Raw genomic sequence first — 18,489 nt, forward strand, 5'->3', positions numbered from 1 at the left:
GCATACATATTTCAATCCATCAATTCACTTAATGCAAAAGTAATGTTAAAATAAAAATTTTAATTGATCGACAGAGTTTTGATAGAGCAATGGATAAGAGCTAAATATGAAAGGGAAGAATTTTGTCACCCAGAAAGACAGAATTATGTATCGGGATTTATGGAAGGATTTTTAATGAAGCGTGGAAAAGAAGACTCACGATATCATCCTCGTAAATTTGTTCTTTGTGAAGCTGAGGATACTTTGAAGTATCACGTTAAAGAAAATAAGGTATATTTAATTAAATAATTAAGATATTCTGACCTTACGTTTTTTAAGCACCTATTTTTTTTCAATAATATTTTCCTCTTCTTTATTCGATAAAGGAACCAAAAGCTATACTTAGGATATCAGAATTAAATGTAGCCTTTGCTCCGTCTAAAACTAATAATCAAAATAGTCTTCAAATATCTTTTATGAAAGATGGCACTACAAGACATATCTATGTGTATCATGAAGATCCAGAAGTAATTACAAATTGGTATTTAGCTATAAGATGTGCAAAATTACATCGTTTACAAGTTGCATATCCTGGTGCAACAGAGGCTGAATTATTATCACAGCTAACAAGAGATTTTCCACGGGAAGGATTCCTGTGGAAAACAGGTCCTAGACACAGTGATGCTTATAAAAAGAGATGGTTTACATTAGATGGAAGGAAACTTATGTATCATGATGATCCTATGGTTTGTACGCATACTTACATGTGTGTGTGCATATGTGCATATATATCATTTATTATCAGAAATTATTCCTTTAATATTTTTTTCTATTGACATAAAGGATGCACATCCAAAAGGTGAAATTTTCTTGGGTCACAGTTCAGAAGGTTTTGCAGTTAAAACAGGAGTACCACCAGGTGCTAGAAATCAAGGTTTCTCTTTTACTCTTGAAACACCTGATAGAAGTTATCTCTTGTCTGCTCAAAACGATGATGACAGAACACAATGGATGAATGTAATACAGAAAGTAATAGATAAACCACTTACTCCACAAGATGCAACTGGTAAATATCGCTTTAATCTAAAACTATTTTGTCTCTCTATATTATTCTTAATTGTATAATATCATTTATATAATATTTTATTGCAGTAGCAGCACGTCTTGTAAGAAAACGCACAGCAAGTGGAACAATGAATATATTTTCTTCTGCAAGGTAGGGCTGGATCCCTCTTAGGCATCTTTCCTAAATATTATCATATATTAATTAGACAAACCAATTGAATGATTAAAATAATAAAACTACGTTTAGAAAATCTGTTTCTCGATATGCCTAGCAAATCATAACATTTTGTAGCTACATATTATCGTTGAATCACTTATATTTATATATCATTGCACGCTACGTTGCTTACATCATATACATAAGACTGGTCAATGGAATTTAATGCAAATATAGTATAGGAACAATTTTTTCTTTAAAACGAATTTTTAACTGACAATATTTGTGATGTGCTGTCAAAAGGAACAGGCAGTATTATAAATATATAGTAAAAAAGCTTTTACTTGGCAATAGTATCTTTGTGATATTCCATTCATTATATTTACCAGAAAAAAACGTATAAATGTATCAATATATATATTATTTATATTTTGGTATAAATGCTTTAGACGAATAAATTACTCTAAATAACTTTTGTTTCTTCTGAATATAATTTAAAAAATATATATATATATTTTTTCAAAATTGAATTCTACAATTAAATTTTCTTTTTTCTCTTTTGTTTTTTTTGTTTTTTTGTTTTTTTTTGCAATTAAATTTATATACTTATTCAAAATAGATTTTAACTCTATATACGTACTATTAGTCTTTACTCTTTTATATATACACAAATGATTTGTCAAGATTTGTAAATAGAACTTAAAAAAAGAAAAGAAAAAAAAAAGTAAGATCATTATTTTTATTTTACATGACAAATGTCTGCACATACATACAGGGTTGTTAATTTAATATTGTAGTGTTTCAAATAACAAGTTTATTTACTCGTTTTATCAAATTTAAGTAGATCATTGTTAATTTCATCAAAAGTGTGATATTGAAAGTTTCTGTATGACAGTAGACACCTTTTAGCTTCATTCATTTTATTAATGGTGCTATCAAGATGACTATATCTACTGTTTTACAGAAACTATATCTTACATGCAGAGTGTTATAATGTTATACTATGAGTCATTGTGAATTTGATGATGTTTGTTTAATAAAGTATTATGAGATATCAGCACTTAAGTAAAAACAAATGACTTTTCTATATATTATTAATTATTAGATCACAATATCTTCATTTGTCAAATTATTGTTTTTTTTTTTTTTTTTTATGTGTAATTATCTCTGATACTTGAATGCTGATATCACATAAAATTATAATTTAATAATCAGTCAAAATACATAATTATAAAGTTTCAGTGTAAATTTATTATTATAAAATAATAAAAAAAGATTATATTTAAAATAGTCATGTCTGACTTATTGTAAAGTTTGTTGTAATAATGATGATAATGACAATGATATAATAATTGTAACAATTATACTATTACTGCTACTACTACTACTACTATTACTACCACACTACTACTACTAAATATAATAATAATAATAATAATAATAATAATAACAATAATAATGTATAAAGGCTGCCAATATATACATTTACTTTGTAGTGTTAAACAATAAAGTATAGCAGCATGTCATACTATCTGTAGATATATGAAAAATAATTTACTTATGCTCTATAATTGAAGAAAATAAATAATAATGAGACAACAAAGATACAAATATTGTAATATTTTTAATAATAGCAATAACTTCGCAGAGACAGAGAGAGAGAGAGAGAGAGAGAGAGAGAAATGAAGTAACGTGTTTTTACGTTAATTTTTATCATTAAATTTAACTAAAGGCACATTTTTTATATAGCAAAGAATATTCACCCAACATAATGCTGCAATACTAACATATGTGATACGTAGAGTAGGAGGAATTAATACAAAATTGAAAAACTGTACAGGCATCCAAAATAGGCATGATGTCTGAAAGTAAAAAAGTGAAACCACTTTGATAATGAAGAGTGGATTAGGTAAAAATTGTTAAAACACTTCTTGTATGTATCTTATATTTGAATAACCTACCTTAAAAGTTTTAAGAAACTTTGTTTTACATTCTTCAAATATATCAGATTTACTTTCCATCAAACTCATACCTATAATAAATAACAGAAGTTAATCAATTATATTAGAAAATATAACATTATAATGTGACATAAACATACTAACTGATAAAAAATAGACAGACCAATGGTGGTGTCAATATAAATTGATCAAGAAATAATTTAGTTAAAACCAATTTTAAAGATTTGCCTTTGTAAAATGTATCTAACCATTTGTACCTGATAATATAGAAAAGGTTTTTATTTTGAAAACTTTTAATTATATATTATAACTTCTAAGTTAAATTCATTTCAATAACATTATAATTCATACAATATTCATATTTGTTTAAACTTTAATCCTAAAAATGGGTCTGTAATTATTTTATATATGGATTTACATTTTATTTAAATAATAATATTTAAATTAATTATTAATAAAATAATGAATAAAATTAAAATTAATTATAAAAAATACCATCCATGCAACAATGGTCCTGCTAAAAAAAAACCATAAATAGCATATCTTTTAAGACGTGGCCAATTATATTGTTGTGTTGACATCGTAGATTCATAATCTAATAAACCTAAAAAATTATTGCACTTTCGTAACCACGAAAGTATTGGTCTATCGATATTTTGTAGTTCTACTCCATATGTGGACACCGGTTGAATAATCTAAAATATAAACAAATAAAAGATAATTCGATTTTTTTTTTTTTTTTTTTTTTTTTTTAACTAATAAAACTGTAAGTTACCTGGAATCTTTTATTATAAATTTGTTGTGCAAATTCAGCGCATGTATAAAAAAAGCCATATGTTATAGAATTCAAGAGCAGTGGTCTTTTTCGTGCAAAGTTACTTAATCTGAATAACATATTGAGTATTGGCTTATTGTTATCCACGAGAAATATTTAAAATTATAATTAATCTCATATTGTCCTTTTCCGAATACATTGCATGGTATTTTTAATAAAATTGTGTTTATACTATTAAATACAAAATATGCAAACTGTTGACGTATAATAATAAATCATTAATTCTATATAAAAATAAGTATTTTTACTTACTTTGATACTTGTAAGTGAAATACTTTGTCATAAATTTAAAACTAAGAAAATATCATATGCATTAAAACGATTGAAATGACAAATATATTTATTATCCTTTGTTAATAATCCTTATTATATTCAACAATTGTTATTTTATCAAAAATTTCATTGATCAAACTATAAAAACACAGCTTTTATTTAAAAAAAAAATAATAAAAGATATCTCTTTGCTTCGAGTGTACACATATCCTGCAACATTAGAACTGACGATAACAGTATATCTCCGTATATCCCTCGATATCACTTAAGTTTAATCTATCGTATCATCAAACCACTTAAATGATGAACGCCGTCGATTACATTATTCCGCGCACGATTTGAATAAAGTGAAATAATCAAATAAGTATAATTGAAAGTAATATATAATATATTATTTCAATCAAAAAATGTTTCAATAAATATATATAATATTACATTTATTTTACGTTAAATTATAATAAAAGAATAATGTGCAAAAGGATATATAATCGTAATTACAATTTATATCAATTTATATTGTAACATTCATCCATTAAAGAATTCATTGTTTCTAAATACAACCAATCCTTCCATTCTTGATTTATGTTATTTTCCATGGTAATTTCTTGAAATATTTCACTTCTTTCGACCTGTTTAATATATATTCATATATCATAAATATATAAATATTTTATTCAATAGATATTGTATATTTTTATTTACCTCGTGAAAATTCAACTTTCGAAACATATTTATACTCTTTTCATTATCAATCATTATTTTAACTCGATATCTTTTTACATTCAAGACATCTATACCTACGAATATAATAATTTTGTTTATAGACGTAATATGTACGAAATAAAAAAGTCTATATACTATATATATATATATATATAAGGACTAACCCTTGATTTACATGATAGACATTTGCACTGCAAAAGTATCATGTAAATGAAAATCGTGTAAATTGAGTTTTATATTTACATAGAAAATAAAATAATAAATACCACAATAGTCAAATAATTTAAATATTTTTCTTTTGTTTAACAAATTAAACGACTTATTTAATTATTATTATTAAATAATTAAAATGTATAATTTATACATATGTATACAAACCGTAACGAAGCATAAGTAATACAGCTTCCCCCCCTCTTCTTTTATTCCTATTTTCTTTTTCTGCTATCATGATTTCAGCTTCCGCCGTATATTTACATTCCATATCATTAAAGAATAAATTAGTATCACCGATCATAGCAGCTATATAAATTAAGTGATAATCAAAAAGAAAAAAGAAAAGAAAATTAATAATGCTGATTATATTGTTAATGTAAAATTTTTAAATGTATTAAAAGTTTTGGGATTTCGAACATACCAATTTCATCCCCTGTCGATTCGAAGATCGATTTGTCTAAAATGATGAAGGTACATTCTGAAAATACATTAAAAAGTATTTCTATATTAAATAAATAAAAAATTGTTTCTGTATATATTTCGTAATATTATAATAATTTTTCATTTGAATTTCTCGCATTAATGGAGGCGAATATATATATATATATATATATATATATATATATATATTTTTTTTTATTATTATTTATGAAAATACTTAATATATTATTATGCTGGAAAAAAAATTATTTAAAATAAATCTTCCTATTAAATAATAAAAAATATTCCCTATATATTTCGTTCTATAATTGAAATAATGTTCAATTTACTCTTCTCATCCAGTAGCCAATCTTTTTGCATTTCATATTCTTCCGCCAAAGTTAATGGTTCCGAGGCTGTAAGATATTGTAACTCTGGTGATTTCATCCATTCGTGATATCTAAAAATATATTAAAGTTTTCAATATTGTTAAATATATAAAATAGTCAATTTTTGTGTCAAATAATTGTGTCAATGTGCATTAAAAATGGTGGAATTAAATTAATTGAAATGTTAGATGAGATTTAAATGTTTTAAAGATTTAATCTAATACCTCGTAACGTGTTTTTCCTTATACGGAACTAGAATCACATTTTGACCGATAATACGAGTGGACTTATTCTTTTTCATTATGTTTATGAGATTTCTAGGAAAGTCTTAAATTCATTCCAAAACGGCGATGGAGAAGAGGTTATCTTGTCAACGTTCATCGATGCTCTGCCATATTGAATTTGTCGGGGGTATGATGTTCCAAGGGGTCGAAATATTTCAGTAATATTTTATTGTGGCGTTCATTATATACGTATTACGGCATATTTAAAACAATTTATAATATTCAAAATTCACGTCAGGAAAAATGGCTTATAATTTCCCTGGAGTGCCAACAGCGGCTATGTCGCCAATGGGTAAAGCTCTTCATCATAATAATTACACATTCTTTACCTTAGACATGGTATAATTATTATATTTCTCTAGATCATATAAAAATATTTTTAATCATAAATATGGATTTTTCTTCTAAAAACAAGGTATGGGTCCGATGGGACCATTAGGACCAATCACCGGACCTCAAAGTTTCATGGAACTTACTGGTCAAGGATTTCCTCCTTTGCCACCACCTATACCTCTTCCCGGAATGAATGACTCGCCATTAGAATTCAGTACAAATAAAAACCAGCCCCCTGTTGTACGCGAAAGTTCAGAAGATACCAATGACAGACGAAGTGACAAGAATGATAGCAGACGAGAACGAGATAGTCGTGATGGTAGGGAAAATAGAGACAACAGCAGAAGGTATTTATTGTTTTTTCTACTATATATAAAACGGGTCACTTTGGAAAGATAAATATTTAGATTTCATTATATTTTCATTTAGGTCAAGAGGTGATCGTAATGAGCGAAGAGAAAGAGATCGAGATAGAAGAGAAGAACGAAATGAAAGAGATCGAAGAGAGGATAGAAGAGTAGAAGATAGAAGCAATAATATAAGTTCTACGAGTAATAACAATAATCATAGCAATTCAAATAATTCTGATATACAATCTAATACAGCAAGCAGCACACCTAGTTTAGGACCGCAAATGGAACCAGCTACAGGAGTTTGGGGAATGGGTGTTGGATATCCAATGATGGGAATGGGACCAATGGGACCAATGGGTCCTATGATGGGTGAAATGACATTAGGTCCACATATGGGTCACACTCATGGTTATGGACCCATGAGTATGGGAATAATGCCGCATGACAGTGGTATGATAGGTGCTCCTATATTAGGACCTGAACAAATCATGACAGATACAGCAGCTCAAATAATGACTGGTGCATTGCCACCACCATCTGCTCCTCCGCAAGGTACCAAAGATATTATACACTGCAAAAGTTGTACATTACTTCCGCCAAATCCAAATGCACCACCACCGACTACAAGAGAAAGACCTCCAGGATGTAGAACAATTTTTGTTGGAGGTACATATCTTGTATTTTATAATTTTATCTTTTATTGAATATGTTTTTAGTTTCTTAATATATTACTAGATGTATTCTTAAACCTTGGTACATGCGTAGGTTTGCCAGAAAACATGACAGAAACAATTATTCAAGAAATATTTGAACGATGTGGAGAAATAACTACTTTACGTTTATCCAAGAAGAATTTCTGTCATATACGCTTTGTTTTGGAAGCTAGTGTCGATGCTGCTATTTATTTATCTGGTTATAGAGTAAGAATAGGTTCCAATGGAGATTCCGCAAATACCGGAAGACTTCATGTCGATTTTGCACAAGTATGTTAATAATGTTCTTATTTTATATTTATTTTGATTTCATACTTATATGTTATACATACCCAATATATAGGCAAGAGATGATCAATACGAATGGGAATGTAGGCAACGACAATTACAACGAGAACAACGTCATCGAGAAAGAGTAGAGAAGGAACGTCAGCGTCCACCATCAAGTCCACCACCTGTTGTCCATTATACAGATCATGAAGCATCAAATATATGTGAGAAAATCAAGCAGGATGATACTTTTATGAAAGCTGTACAAGTAAATCTTTATATTATTATTTTGTTTGATTTTTGTTGATCAGTATCAACAAAAAATAAATATATATATATATATATATATATATATATATATATATATATATATATATATATTCACAACATTATATTTTGCATTATTTATCCATAGGTCGTTGTAACATGGCTCGAGCGTGGAGATTGTACAAAGCGCAATGCCAATACCTTTTACTCTATGATACAATCAACAAATTCTCACGTCCGCCGATTGCTCACGGAAAAGGCTGCGTATGAAGAAGAATTGCAAAAAGCAAAGGAGGTCATGAAAGGCAGAATGCAAGGATTGCTCATACAATGTACGTGTATACTTTCTTCTTATTTTGTCATGTGGGTCTCTACTATTGTACATTTTACTTTGTATGCAAAAGTATACTGCATACATGTGTCGCTTTATCTGGTAAGTTTATTGTTGTGATAAATTTAAACGAGTTCTTATCCTCATCCAATTTGGATTTTATCAACAAGTTCCAAATCAGTATCACAATGATTTGGTCGATATATATAATGAAAGCATATATTTTCTTCTTTTTTTCATCATTAAAGCAAATATTACACATTATGATGTGGTAAATAGCAAATTTGTTTAGTATGTTATCCAGGTACACATAAAGGTATGTCACATATATTTCAAGTTAATTATAAATATATACATATATATATATATATATATATATATATATATATATATATATGATATTTGTGTATATATATATATAAATATATATGTATATATCTTATAACAAAATCTTTAAAATATATAAAATATTTCAAGGTAATATTATCGAAATTAGAAGCGACGCAAATAATTAATCAATTCTATTCTATAATAATCTTGTTAAAACATATTCAAGTTTGATTACATCATTAAGTAACATTCATTTCTACTATGGTCAATGCACATTCAGGGACGACTTGATAGGGAGGACAAAGAAAATAGGAGTGTATAAGGTGGGTGACGAATGCTGTCTTTCGATTCAGACTCTGATAATTATAACCAATGTGCACAGTTCATCATAATGTTCATCTAATAGAAACATAGTGTACTGAAAAGTTGCATGCTTGCCAATGCTAAGAATTAAGGGTGATGGGCTATATTTTCATTGTAAGGACAATTTTAAATTGTAATTTCTTGTAATGTTTTTTATCAAATTCAAAAACATAGTTTTTTTTTATCGAACTAGATAGTAAATAAATAAATAAAAAATATATATATAAATATATAAGAATATATATATATATATATATATATATATATATATATATATATATATATATATATATATCATGGATACTCCAAAAAAATGTTTTTTCGTATGAAGCAAATACATTTTAAAATTGTCTTAAACATTGGAAACCTCCACAGATTGTAAGTCATTAAGCATAAATTGTATGACAAATAATGCATATTTTCTCATAGAAAATAAGCATTGTTTGTCTTGTCAACTTTGAAATAGATATTGGCAGCAGAGGTACAAGGTGGAAGGAATTAGGAAATAATATCATTAAATATAAATGTTTATTAAGATTGGTCGTTTATATCTACAAATTATACTGACTGAAGCTTAGCATGATATATATGAATTTAAAAGGACTATCATCAAGAATACCTATAAATACATGTAAATTGTGCTGAATTAGAGGTACAGTTAAATATATAAGAATTCTAGAGTGATACTTTTATCAGATTTGGTCACATACCTGCAGAATTTAAGCAAGTATATGTAAAGTAAGAGAGAGAGAGAGAGAGAGAGAGTGAGAGAGAAAGAGAGAGAAAGAGAGGGAGAGAGAGAGAGAGAGAGAAAGAGAGAGAGAGACAGAGCATATATATAGTCCAAAAACAAATGTAGAGTTTGAAAAAAGTGTACAACAGAAGATTTGTTGTGTTTTTGTATGCAACATGCGACATCCATGTCATCAACAGTCAGTCAGATCGAACGTGTCTTTACTGCGGCTAGCCACAAGAAGGTGTGGGATCATTTCACTAAGGCTCAACGGAAGAACATCGAAATGTGGAAGAAACAATCTTCGGTATGTATGTGCATTCCCACACCAGCAGAGTGTCAAATATTTTTCTTTTATGAACAATTGACAGCAACCTTGATTAAGAATTTATTTTATATATTGCTTATTTGTGCAATTGCATGATACCTATTATAAGCCAAGCACGCTCATTTTGCAAAACAATTTTTCGAATATGCAGGTAAGTATGAAAAAAGGAAAATGCTTCATAAAATGGTCAGACACATGCTTTCTGCACGCAACAATTTTAAACTTTTGTTGGAAAAAAACGCTAATGAAAAAGGTAATGCATAATTTGAGCTACGTAAGTAGGGCAAATATCCATTGGAATAACAGGTAACAAAGATCTAATGATCTTAGTAACAGAAAATAGATCATGAAATGATTAGCATGGATTCATGAAGAATTCATGCAATTAAAAATGAGTTTTCTCTCTAATACATTATTTCTTATATATATTTTATTTCTGTACTTCAAAAACACCAATTTCTCAAAGTGTAAAATAAACTCATTTAATATTTTTTATCAATCGAATTTACCATCATGCAAGCTTTGAATTACAGAAAATGTAGCTTTATATTTTTATATGTTCCAAGCATTGTATGTCAATTATAACAATGCATATTAGAAAAAAGTCATTATTTTGTAAGATGACAACCTGTGCTGATCCAAAAAAAAAAAAACAGCATATTATGCATGATTCTGTGTACATATTAATTTATTTTAAGTTCTACCAATTTAATAATTTTGATATAATAGGAAATTAAAGCAGTTCAATTAGAAGAAACTCTTATGGAAGGGGAAGGTGAAATGGATGTCTCAGATTGTGAAGAGGAACCGCAAAGGAAAAAAACACGTATTCAAACTGATAACATTGATGATAGTGAAAAAATGCAATCTTTGAAAGAAGAAAATGATAGTTTAAGATGTCAACTAGAAGCATATAAAAATGAGGTATAAAAATGATATTAAAATTCATATATACTTATAGTTAGATAATTATATATCATCTTCACTAATTTTCATATTATGGAAATTTCTACGTCTTCAGGTTGATTTATTGAAGTCAGAGACAAAATCAGATATTGATGCAAAAGATAAACAAATGAAAATGTTGCAACAAACATTAAAAGGTATGCAAGAACAGCTATTACAGTCTAGAAAGCAACAAGCACAAGATGATCAAAAAATAAAAGATTTAACTGTCAAACTTAATGCCACTAAAAGAGAAGAACCTCGGGAAAGTGAAATAATAACTCTTGATAAAGATGATGATATTAGTGAAGAACCTCGTACACCCAAACAATTAATTTTGGCATCTAATTTTGTACAAGTTACACAAAAAGATGCCAAACTTATAGGTAAAGAGTTATTTCAATTATATTATACGAGTTATTAATATTTTCATTTATATTATACGAATTTATTATTATAATCAATTAAACTTGTAGGTTTGATAGCCACATTTTTACATATACACCCATTTGGCGCAAGTGTGGATTACCTATGGTCATATTTACAAAAATTAGAACCAGGAATCAAACCAAATGAAGTGGAGGTTTTAATGCAAAGATTTCCACAAGTTTTCAAACAAGAATTATTTGGCATTGGAGCAAATATGGAAAGGCGATGGCAATTTTCAGGTTTTAGTGTTTATCGAAGTCATTAGATATTGAAAATTTGTTTTGATTTTTGGATTATTATGATGATAATATCTAACTCCACGTAATATGCAGTTATTATTGTATATAAATTTTAATTTTTTTTCACAATTTCAACAGTCTTTCACAACTGAAATTTATAGTTAATGTCTATATGATGTTTGAGAAATGCAACATATTATTATGATACACATAATAAAAGTGTAGTATGTCATTAATCAGTAGGAAAAAAAAATATTACATTTATTAGTGTGATTTTATACTATATCAAAGTTCTATGGATTTATGATATTATAATATTTGTATAACGTATAATTTGTTTCCCTATTTTTTTGTTTCAAATTTTAATTATACATTGTTAATTGTCCCCAGTATCCAAAGATAATTTTACAATTATCAAAATAACATTAACATAGTACGTTTATAATAAGGAATGCGTGTATGTGTCACGTGTGTGTGTATGTAGTTGTATATATTTATATGAATTCTTATGTTCCCGTGAATGTAAGTAAATAATTTGTATTACAAAATATAACAAATGTTATGAGATTATTCAAGTCTAATATAGATTTTTTATATCAAATACGATTATTTATATCTGGATAAGAATCTAAATAAAAAAAAAAAAAAAAGAAGAGCATTATTTATACTTTCAATTATAAATATGTGTCTCGACTACGAATGTAGCACAATCATCGGTGTATAATATGAAATCTCCATATGAAATATGTAGTCTTGAAAGGTCAAAACTACTCTAAGGTTTTATAATGGTTTAGGCCAACAACGAGTACAGACGTAATTTATGACCGATGAATAAGGTCTCATATTAAAAAAAAATTTTTTATTATTTTCTTTGAAAAGAATCATATCAAAAAAAATCATTTTTAAATGAGACCTTGTTCATCAAAATCGTTCAAGGATTTCATTTGGACTCGGTGTTGGCGATAAACATTATTTTTGACATTTTTCGTGAAAAAAATTGTTCGTACAATGACGCCTGTTAAACATTGCATCATAAAGAGAAGCTCCTATTCATTACTACTGATTTTCATATAAAAGTTAAAGTTGTGTTTTTTTTTTGTAAACGATTTTTTTGCTGCGTAAACTGATGTTCAAATTTTTTTATTCACTCGAAATCCAAAGAAAAATTTCACCATGTCCATACATAGAAGTTACGATAATTTATTCAGGCATTTTAACGAGCTTCCGACTTATAATTCGTTGATAAAAATAAGCAAATATTTATTCAGTCGTTCATGCTAATGAGTCACTTAAAAATATTACGTAATTTTTAAATAACATTTAAATAACATTTAAATAACATAACAAAATAAATTAATTGTACTTATACTATTATATAACATACTCTAAACAAAAAATATAAAGTAAAATATAATTAACGAACGCTTTGTAATTAATTTATATTCAGAGAAGTATAATTTGGCACATGCTGTTTCTTTTTTTTTTGCATTTGTTAGATATATCTCTATTTCTGTTATATATATATATATATAAAAATTTCTTTCATACTAATTCGTTAGATTATGCTCGAGAGCAATATAACCTATACAAATTTATATACTGATACAGTAAGTGCGTAATAGCGATAATGTTTCCCTATCACTTCTGTAGTTCATATTTTGTCCACACCTGTCGCTAAAGTCGCATATATTACGAGAGAAAGGTGGGAAACAGCCTTAAGGTCACGTCATGAAGAAATTGAGAGAGTCATGATGATATCAAATGAATTATACGTTAACATCGAATAGAATCGTTAAAATTTTTGTAAAGTATCTCGAAAATCATGTATAAACTTGTGACTGTGTTATTTTAATATATTTTACCATGTGTTTTATAATCTTCCCAATAATAATATGACAATCTGTGATGTCTGATTACGAAATGATTATGTTCGTTGCTTTTATGGAATTATATTGTTGTAATCATGTGTGATAATGTAAATAGTAATCCATTTGTTGGATTGTTCTCTACTATAAACGATGCCGTATTGTATTCAACACGAATTATCAATGCTGAAAACAATGACAAATATACGAGTCAATCTATCGAAGAAAATAACGATAAAGATGAAAAATTATTTACCACCCAAGTATCTGAAAGTTGTCAAATAAAATCAGAAATAATCAATAAACTTATGGCAGATGTATTTGGTTTGCGATTAAAATCGAAGGAAGGGACACAGATAGAAAAAGAATTGATATTTATTGATACTGACTCTGTAGAAAATGCTATTTTTGAAAGGTTAATGATATCCAATCCAAAGACTAAGCTAATCCTACAGCGAAACTCAAATGGAACTTATATCGATGGTCATATTCTTGACGCACAAGTTATACCTTATCTTTATGAAAGTTTTTGTCGTTTGAGAAAGTATCGAGTAAATCAAGAATTTTCAGATGATATTAATAATTTACAACATATCATTTTGAGGAATGTTGCCACAGCTTTACAAGAACCGGGTTTATTTGAAAGTCAAGAGGTAAATAAATATACTATTTCTTTTTATGACTTATTAATTTTGGAATTATATTAAAAGTAAATAAGAAATATATATTGTAATTTTTATCATTTAGATTCATTACCAATTTATCGCTTTATTCATGGAAAATATTTCAATAACACCCGAACTATCTGTATTTACTAATGGTATAGTAACGGAAATATGCTCTGGCAATGAAGATACATGGGAGGATATTATTAATGTATCTTTTAGTCCTATTCTTGCTATTATTCACAAAGAAGCAGCTCAAAGCAATCTTTTAATATTTCGTCAATATTGGTTTAGTCTTCTTTATCTTTTTTCTTCAATTGAACCTTTAGCAAAATTACTTATACACTATAATAAACCAAAGTCTAATCAAGGTCGGGACTATTCAAATACATTGTTAGGTGCTTTGTTTCGTTTGAGTTGTTTGCCAGAAACAATTGATGCAGAATTTGATTTTTTTGATAAACCATTTGAGAAGGTAAATTTATTCAATCATTATCATATACCTTGATTTAATGATTACTATATTTTTCTTATTTTCATATTTATTTGCTTTTAGCCTACTGATACAATCAAGGCTAATATATGGACAGCATTGGACGCACTAAGCGAATCGTTACAACGTATTTTTCATTCCTTATTGAAATGTTCTGCGGAAGTCCGTCATATGACTCTGCAATGGATAGGAAATTGCCTTCATGCAAATGCAAATAGAGGAAAGCTTTGGAATTCTCATAATGACATTAATTTTGGCGCATCATTATGCGTATCAGATGGATTTATGCTGAATTTGGGGAGTATGCTGTTGCATCTCTGTCAACCATTTTGTGTTAAATTAAATGACACAAAAATTCCTAAAATTGATCCAACATATTGCGCAGTGGAGGTTTGTGTACTGAATGCAGTCCTAGTTTTACAGATAATTTAAAAAACAAATACAAATTTCAGGCTGCAGATGAAAATGAAAGTCGTATTCGCGGTTTACATATGAAAGGAATGACTCAAGAAACTTGTTTGATACCAACACCAGAAGATCATGTAAGACCAATAGCAAAATCTTTTGGTTTTGTAACAGAGTGTTTCTTTTTAACGCATCGTGCGCTGGATCTTGGATATAGAGTTGTTTTAGACAAACTAATGAGGTATATAATAGTAATACTTTTATTTCTTATGTAAAACATGTTAATGTCTTTCATTATTAAAATTACAGATCAGAACAAGACTTGGCTAGTATTCAACGAGTTTTTAACGATTCTCGTAATGGTGGTAGTTCAGAAGTTATGGAGATGATTACTCAACGATTAGAAATGGAGATGACAAAGTAAATGTTAATAATAAGAAACCATTTTGTTATTTAATATAACAAAGTTCGCATCATGTTTGAAATTTATATTACAGGTACTTGTCTTTAAAAGCTAGTTTATTAGCTCCTGAAATGTTGAATCTTTTAGCCAAATTTCATGCAACAACAGCACACTGGTTAATACAAGTAAATTTAAATGAGATACATGAAAAAGATGATAATGATGATTATGCACCAAAGCAACATAGGCCCCTTACATTCCCTTTGTCAGAAATAGTTCCAATTACTTTAAGGTACAATGCATATATAATTTTTTACAATTTCTATGTATTTCCTAATATAATCTAGTATTATATAATTATTATATTATAATTATTATATATTATAACATAGGTGCATTCCTGAATTTGTAGTGGAAAATACAATTGGATTTTTATGTTTTTTACGAAGATTCAATCCTTATACCTTTGAAGAGCAAGGAGAAAGTTTGTTGAATCCAATATTGACAGAGGTAAATTATTAATAATTGTTTATTGTTATTTTGTTATAAAATATATATATTAAGTATAAATAAAAATAAAATGATTTATTGTCATAGATAATAATGTTAATGGATCAACATCGACTTTACAATCCTCATTTACGTGCACGATTAGCCGAAGGATTAGGTTCACTTTTACCTACTACAGAGGAAGGTATTAACCCAGGATTAGGTCCTCTAAGAACATTCCACAGGCAACAACTATTTAAAACGCATCCACATGCTAATCAAGTTAGTAATTAATTATTCAACTTTACATATAAATTAATAAATTAGATTATATAGTAATAGTATTCCTTTATTGTTTATACAGATAGTTTCCCATTTACTTCAAGTATTCGTTAATATTGAAATGACTGGGCAAAGTGTACAATTTGAACAAAAGTTCAATTATCGTCGACCTATGTATATCGTTATGCAATATTTGTGGAAATTGCCTGAACACCGTAATAATTTCGTGTATGTTAAATTAATAATGATATGTGACATACACCTGTATACCTGAAATTTAATATTATTAATTACAAAAATGTATTTTTTTTTTTTTTTTTTTTTTTCTATATAATTATAGCATTTTAGCTCAAGATGCCGAAGCCAATATGGAAGCTGTACATCCACCCTTGTTTCTATGTTTTATCAATCTTTTGATGAATGACGCTGTTTTTTTATTAGATGAAGCTCTTTCTAATATGTCACACTTAAGGCAAATGATTCATGCAAGGTAGGTTAATGTAAGATATTTACAATGAAAGTTTTAATTATATTTTATATAGATATTAAAAATTATAACAAAAATAATATTATTTCCATAATTTTTAAGGGAAACTGGGGAATGGAATAAATTACCTCAACATGAACGTGTTCAACAAGAAAATTATCTTCAACACATAGGCACGATTGCTCAATTTGACAATATTTTAGGCAGAAAAACTATACAGACGATAAAAATGTTGACGTCTGAAATAAAATCGATTTTTTGTCATCCAACGATGGTAGATCGGATAGCTTCGATGCTTAATTATTTACTGTTGCAATTAGTTGGACCTAATAAAAAAAATCTTAAGGTGCTTAATTTTAAGATTTTAGAATTTATGTATAATGTAGCTTTATGATTATAATATTATATTGTATTAAACTTATTTCTGCCAAAGGTCAATGATCAAAAAGAATATGGATTCGATCCAGCGAATTTGGTGTTAGATATATGTGAAATCTATGTTAATTTAAGTGAAAACAAGTCATTTACATTGGCTGTATCTCAAGACGGTCGTTCTTATAGTCCTGATCTTTTTAAATTAGCAGATAATGTACTTGGTAAGATTTTTGTCTTTTATAATATTTATTTTTAAATTGATTTTCCTTTGATCATTTATAACATAATATTTCATTATAGTTCGCATAGGAGGTTTAGATATATTAGGAGATTTAAATCAATTTGCCAAAAATGTGGAAAAAGCTGCAAACCAAAAGAAAGAAGAAGATGAAATTCTAACAGAGGCTCCAGAAGAATTTCTTGATCCTATTATGTCAACTCTTATGGTTGATCCTGTTACTTTACCTTCATCAAGAATAACTATTGACCGACAAACCATTGCCAGGTTGAGTTTAAATTATCGACACTTATACATTTTATTATAGGCATGTAGGTACAATAATTTCATGTTTTTATTCTAGACACTTATTAAGTGATCAGACTGATCCATTCAATCGTTCTCCTCTTACTATGGATATGGTAAAATCGAATACAGAACTAAGAAATAAAATACAAGAATGGATAGCGAAAAAAAAAGAAGATATATCATTTAAAATTTAACGATGTTATTTTCTTAGAATAAAAATGTACAAATATATTACTTTTCTCTGTGTGTAATATTCGGGATAAAGTCATTGTATAGATTTACATATAAGTAATAGAAGTATACACAAACATATAAATTTATTAATACTATTTCGCAGACCATTTTAGTTCTTAACTGTATATGTGTGTATGTATATATATATATATATATATATGCATATATATACACACGCACATACATACATCAGCTGAGGGAAGAGGTATTTTATTCCGTAATTGAATGTATAACACTTTATAAAATAAATTTTTTGAACATTACCACAGACTTAAAAATAATATAGTATAGTATATAAAAAATATATAATATAGTATATTATATATTTTTAT

General features: G+C 27.5%; 5 protein-coding genes across 7 annotated transcripts in view; 3 read left to right on the forward strand and 2 right to left on the reverse strand.

Annotated features, from left to right (window-relative positions):
- LOC124426824 (arf-GAP with dual PH domain-containing protein 1-like) overlaps positions 1-2,806 on the forward strand; it is a 3,803-nt gene extending 997 nt beyond the window's left edge. For both annotated transcript variants that reach the window (XM_046968969.1, XM_046968970.1), the window contains exons 3-6: positions 75-270; positions 366-725; positions 823-1,045; positions 1,132-2,806. In XM_046968969.1, coding sequence (XP_046824925.1) covers positions 75-270; positions 366-725; positions 823-1,045; positions 1,132-1,199 — 847 coding nt within the window. In that variant the 3' untranslated portion in view covers positions 1,200-2,806. The remainder of the gene's footprint in view (positions 1-74; positions 271-365; positions 726-822; positions 1,046-1,131) is intronic.
- Positions 1,927-4,281, reverse strand: LOC124426830 (PXMP2/4 family protein 4; the record flags this gene model as incomplete). Its single annotated transcript, XM_046968978.1, has 6 exons — positions 1,927-3,063; positions 3,163-3,233; positions 3,307-3,419; positions 3,658-3,857; positions 3,938-4,046; positions 4,250-4,281. Coding segments are annotated over 6 exons (684 nt in total), but the record flags the coding sequence as incomplete, so codon positions are not given.
- A 409-nt stretch (positions 4,282-4,690) lies between these two features.
- On the reverse strand, positions 4,691-6,379 carry LOC124426828 (N-acetyltransferase 9-like protein). The gene is made up of 6 exons (XM_046968976.1): positions 6,240-6,379; positions 5,977-6,086; positions 5,628-5,684; positions 5,372-5,512; positions 4,973-5,067; positions 4,691-4,899 (listed from the first exon to the last, which is right to left on the reverse strand). The coding sequence occupies exons 1-6, from the start codon at positions 6,314-6,316 to the stop codon at positions 4,777-4,779; spliced, it is 603 nt and encodes a 200-aa protein (XP_046824932.1). The 5' UTR covers positions 6,317-6,379; the 3' UTR covers positions 4,691-4,776.
- LOC124426817 (ecto-NOX disulfide-thiol exchanger 2) lies at positions 6,289-12,586 on the forward strand. 2 transcript variants are annotated; one of them, XM_046968957.1, is made up of 11 exons: positions 6,289-6,426; positions 6,538-6,591; positions 6,715-6,979; positions 7,062-7,651; positions 7,751-7,968; positions 8,042-8,236; positions 8,384-8,567; positions 10,193-10,299; positions 11,050-11,244; positions 11,342-11,651; positions 11,742-12,586. In XM_046968957.1, exons 1-11 carry the CDS (start codon positions 6,366-6,368, stop codon positions 11,957-11,959), a joined length of 2,397 nt encoding a protein of 798 aa, XP_046824913.1. In that variant the 5' UTR covers positions 6,289-6,365; the 3' UTR covers positions 11,960-12,586. The 2 variants fall into 2 exon arrangements, with proteins under 2 accessions (XP_046824913.1, XP_046824914.1); XM_046968958.1 differs by having other exon boundaries at positions 6,324-6,457.
- A 1,039-nt stretch (positions 12,587-13,625) lies between these two features.
- LOC124426816 (ubiquitin conjugation factor E4 A) lies at positions 13,626-18,420 on the forward strand. The gene is made up of 14 exons (XM_046968956.1): positions 13,626-14,451; positions 14,546-14,938; positions 15,020-15,346; positions 15,409-15,602; positions 15,671-15,781; positions 15,859-16,056; positions 16,157-16,274; positions 16,362-16,535; positions 16,618-16,763; positions 16,876-17,025; positions 17,125-17,368; positions 17,456-17,618; positions 17,698-17,902; positions 17,979-18,420. The coding sequence occupies exons 1-14, from the start codon at positions 13,897-13,899 to the stop codon at positions 18,115-18,117; spliced, it is 3,117 nt and encodes a 1,038-aa protein (XP_046824912.1). The 5' UTR covers positions 13,626-13,896; the 3' UTR covers positions 18,118-18,420.
- The last annotated feature ends 69 nt before the right edge of the window (positions 18,421-18,489 follow it).

Source organism: Vespa crabro, chromosome 9 (genome assembly GCF_910589235.1).
Source record: "Vespa crabro chromosome 9, iyVesCrab1.2, whole genome shotgun sequence".
In the NCBI taxonomy this organism is placed as follows: domain Eukaryota; kingdom Metazoa; phylum Arthropoda; class Insecta; order Hymenoptera; family Vespidae; genus Vespa; species Vespa crabro.

Excerpts from the sequence above, each read along its gene's own strand:
- LOC124426828 (XM_046968976.1), bottom strand. The coding sequence starts at position 6,316 with ATGAAAAAGAATAAGTCCACTCGTATTATCGGTCAAAATGTGATTCTA. Across the intron at positions 5,513-5,627 it reads ATCGACAGGGGATGAAATTG|CTGCTATGATCGGTGATACT; the intron begins GTATGTTCGAAA and ends TAATTTATATAG. Across the intron at positions 4,900-4,972 it reads GAAAGTTGAATTTTCACGAG|GTCGAAAGAAGTGAAATATT; the intron begins GTAAATAAAAAT and ends TATATTAAACAG.
- LOC124426817 (XM_046968957.1), top strand. The coding sequence starts at position 6,366 with ATGGAGAAGAGGTTATCTTGTCAACGTTCATCGATGCTCTGCCATATT. Across the intron at positions 6,592-6,714 it reads AGCGGCTATGTCGCCAATGG|GTATGGGTCCGATGGGACCA; the intron begins GTAAAGCTCTTC and ends TCTAAAAACAAG. Across the intron at positions 11,245-11,341 it reads TAGAAGCATATAAAAATGAG|GTTGATTTATTGAAGTCAGA; the intron begins GTATAAAAATGA and ends CTACGTCTTCAG.
- LOC124426816 (XM_046968956.1), top strand. The coding sequence starts at position 13,897 with ATGTGTGATAATGTAAATAGTAATCCATTTGTTGGATTGTTCTCTACT. Across the intron at positions 14,939-15,019 it reads TTGATAAACCATTTGAGAAG|CCTACTGATACAATCAAGGC; the intron begins GTAAATTTATTC and ends ATTTGCTTTTAG. Across the intron at positions 15,347-15,408 it reads CAACATATTGCGCAGTGGAG|GCTGCAGATGAAAATGAAAG; the intron begins GTTTGTGTACTG and ends TACAAATTTCAG.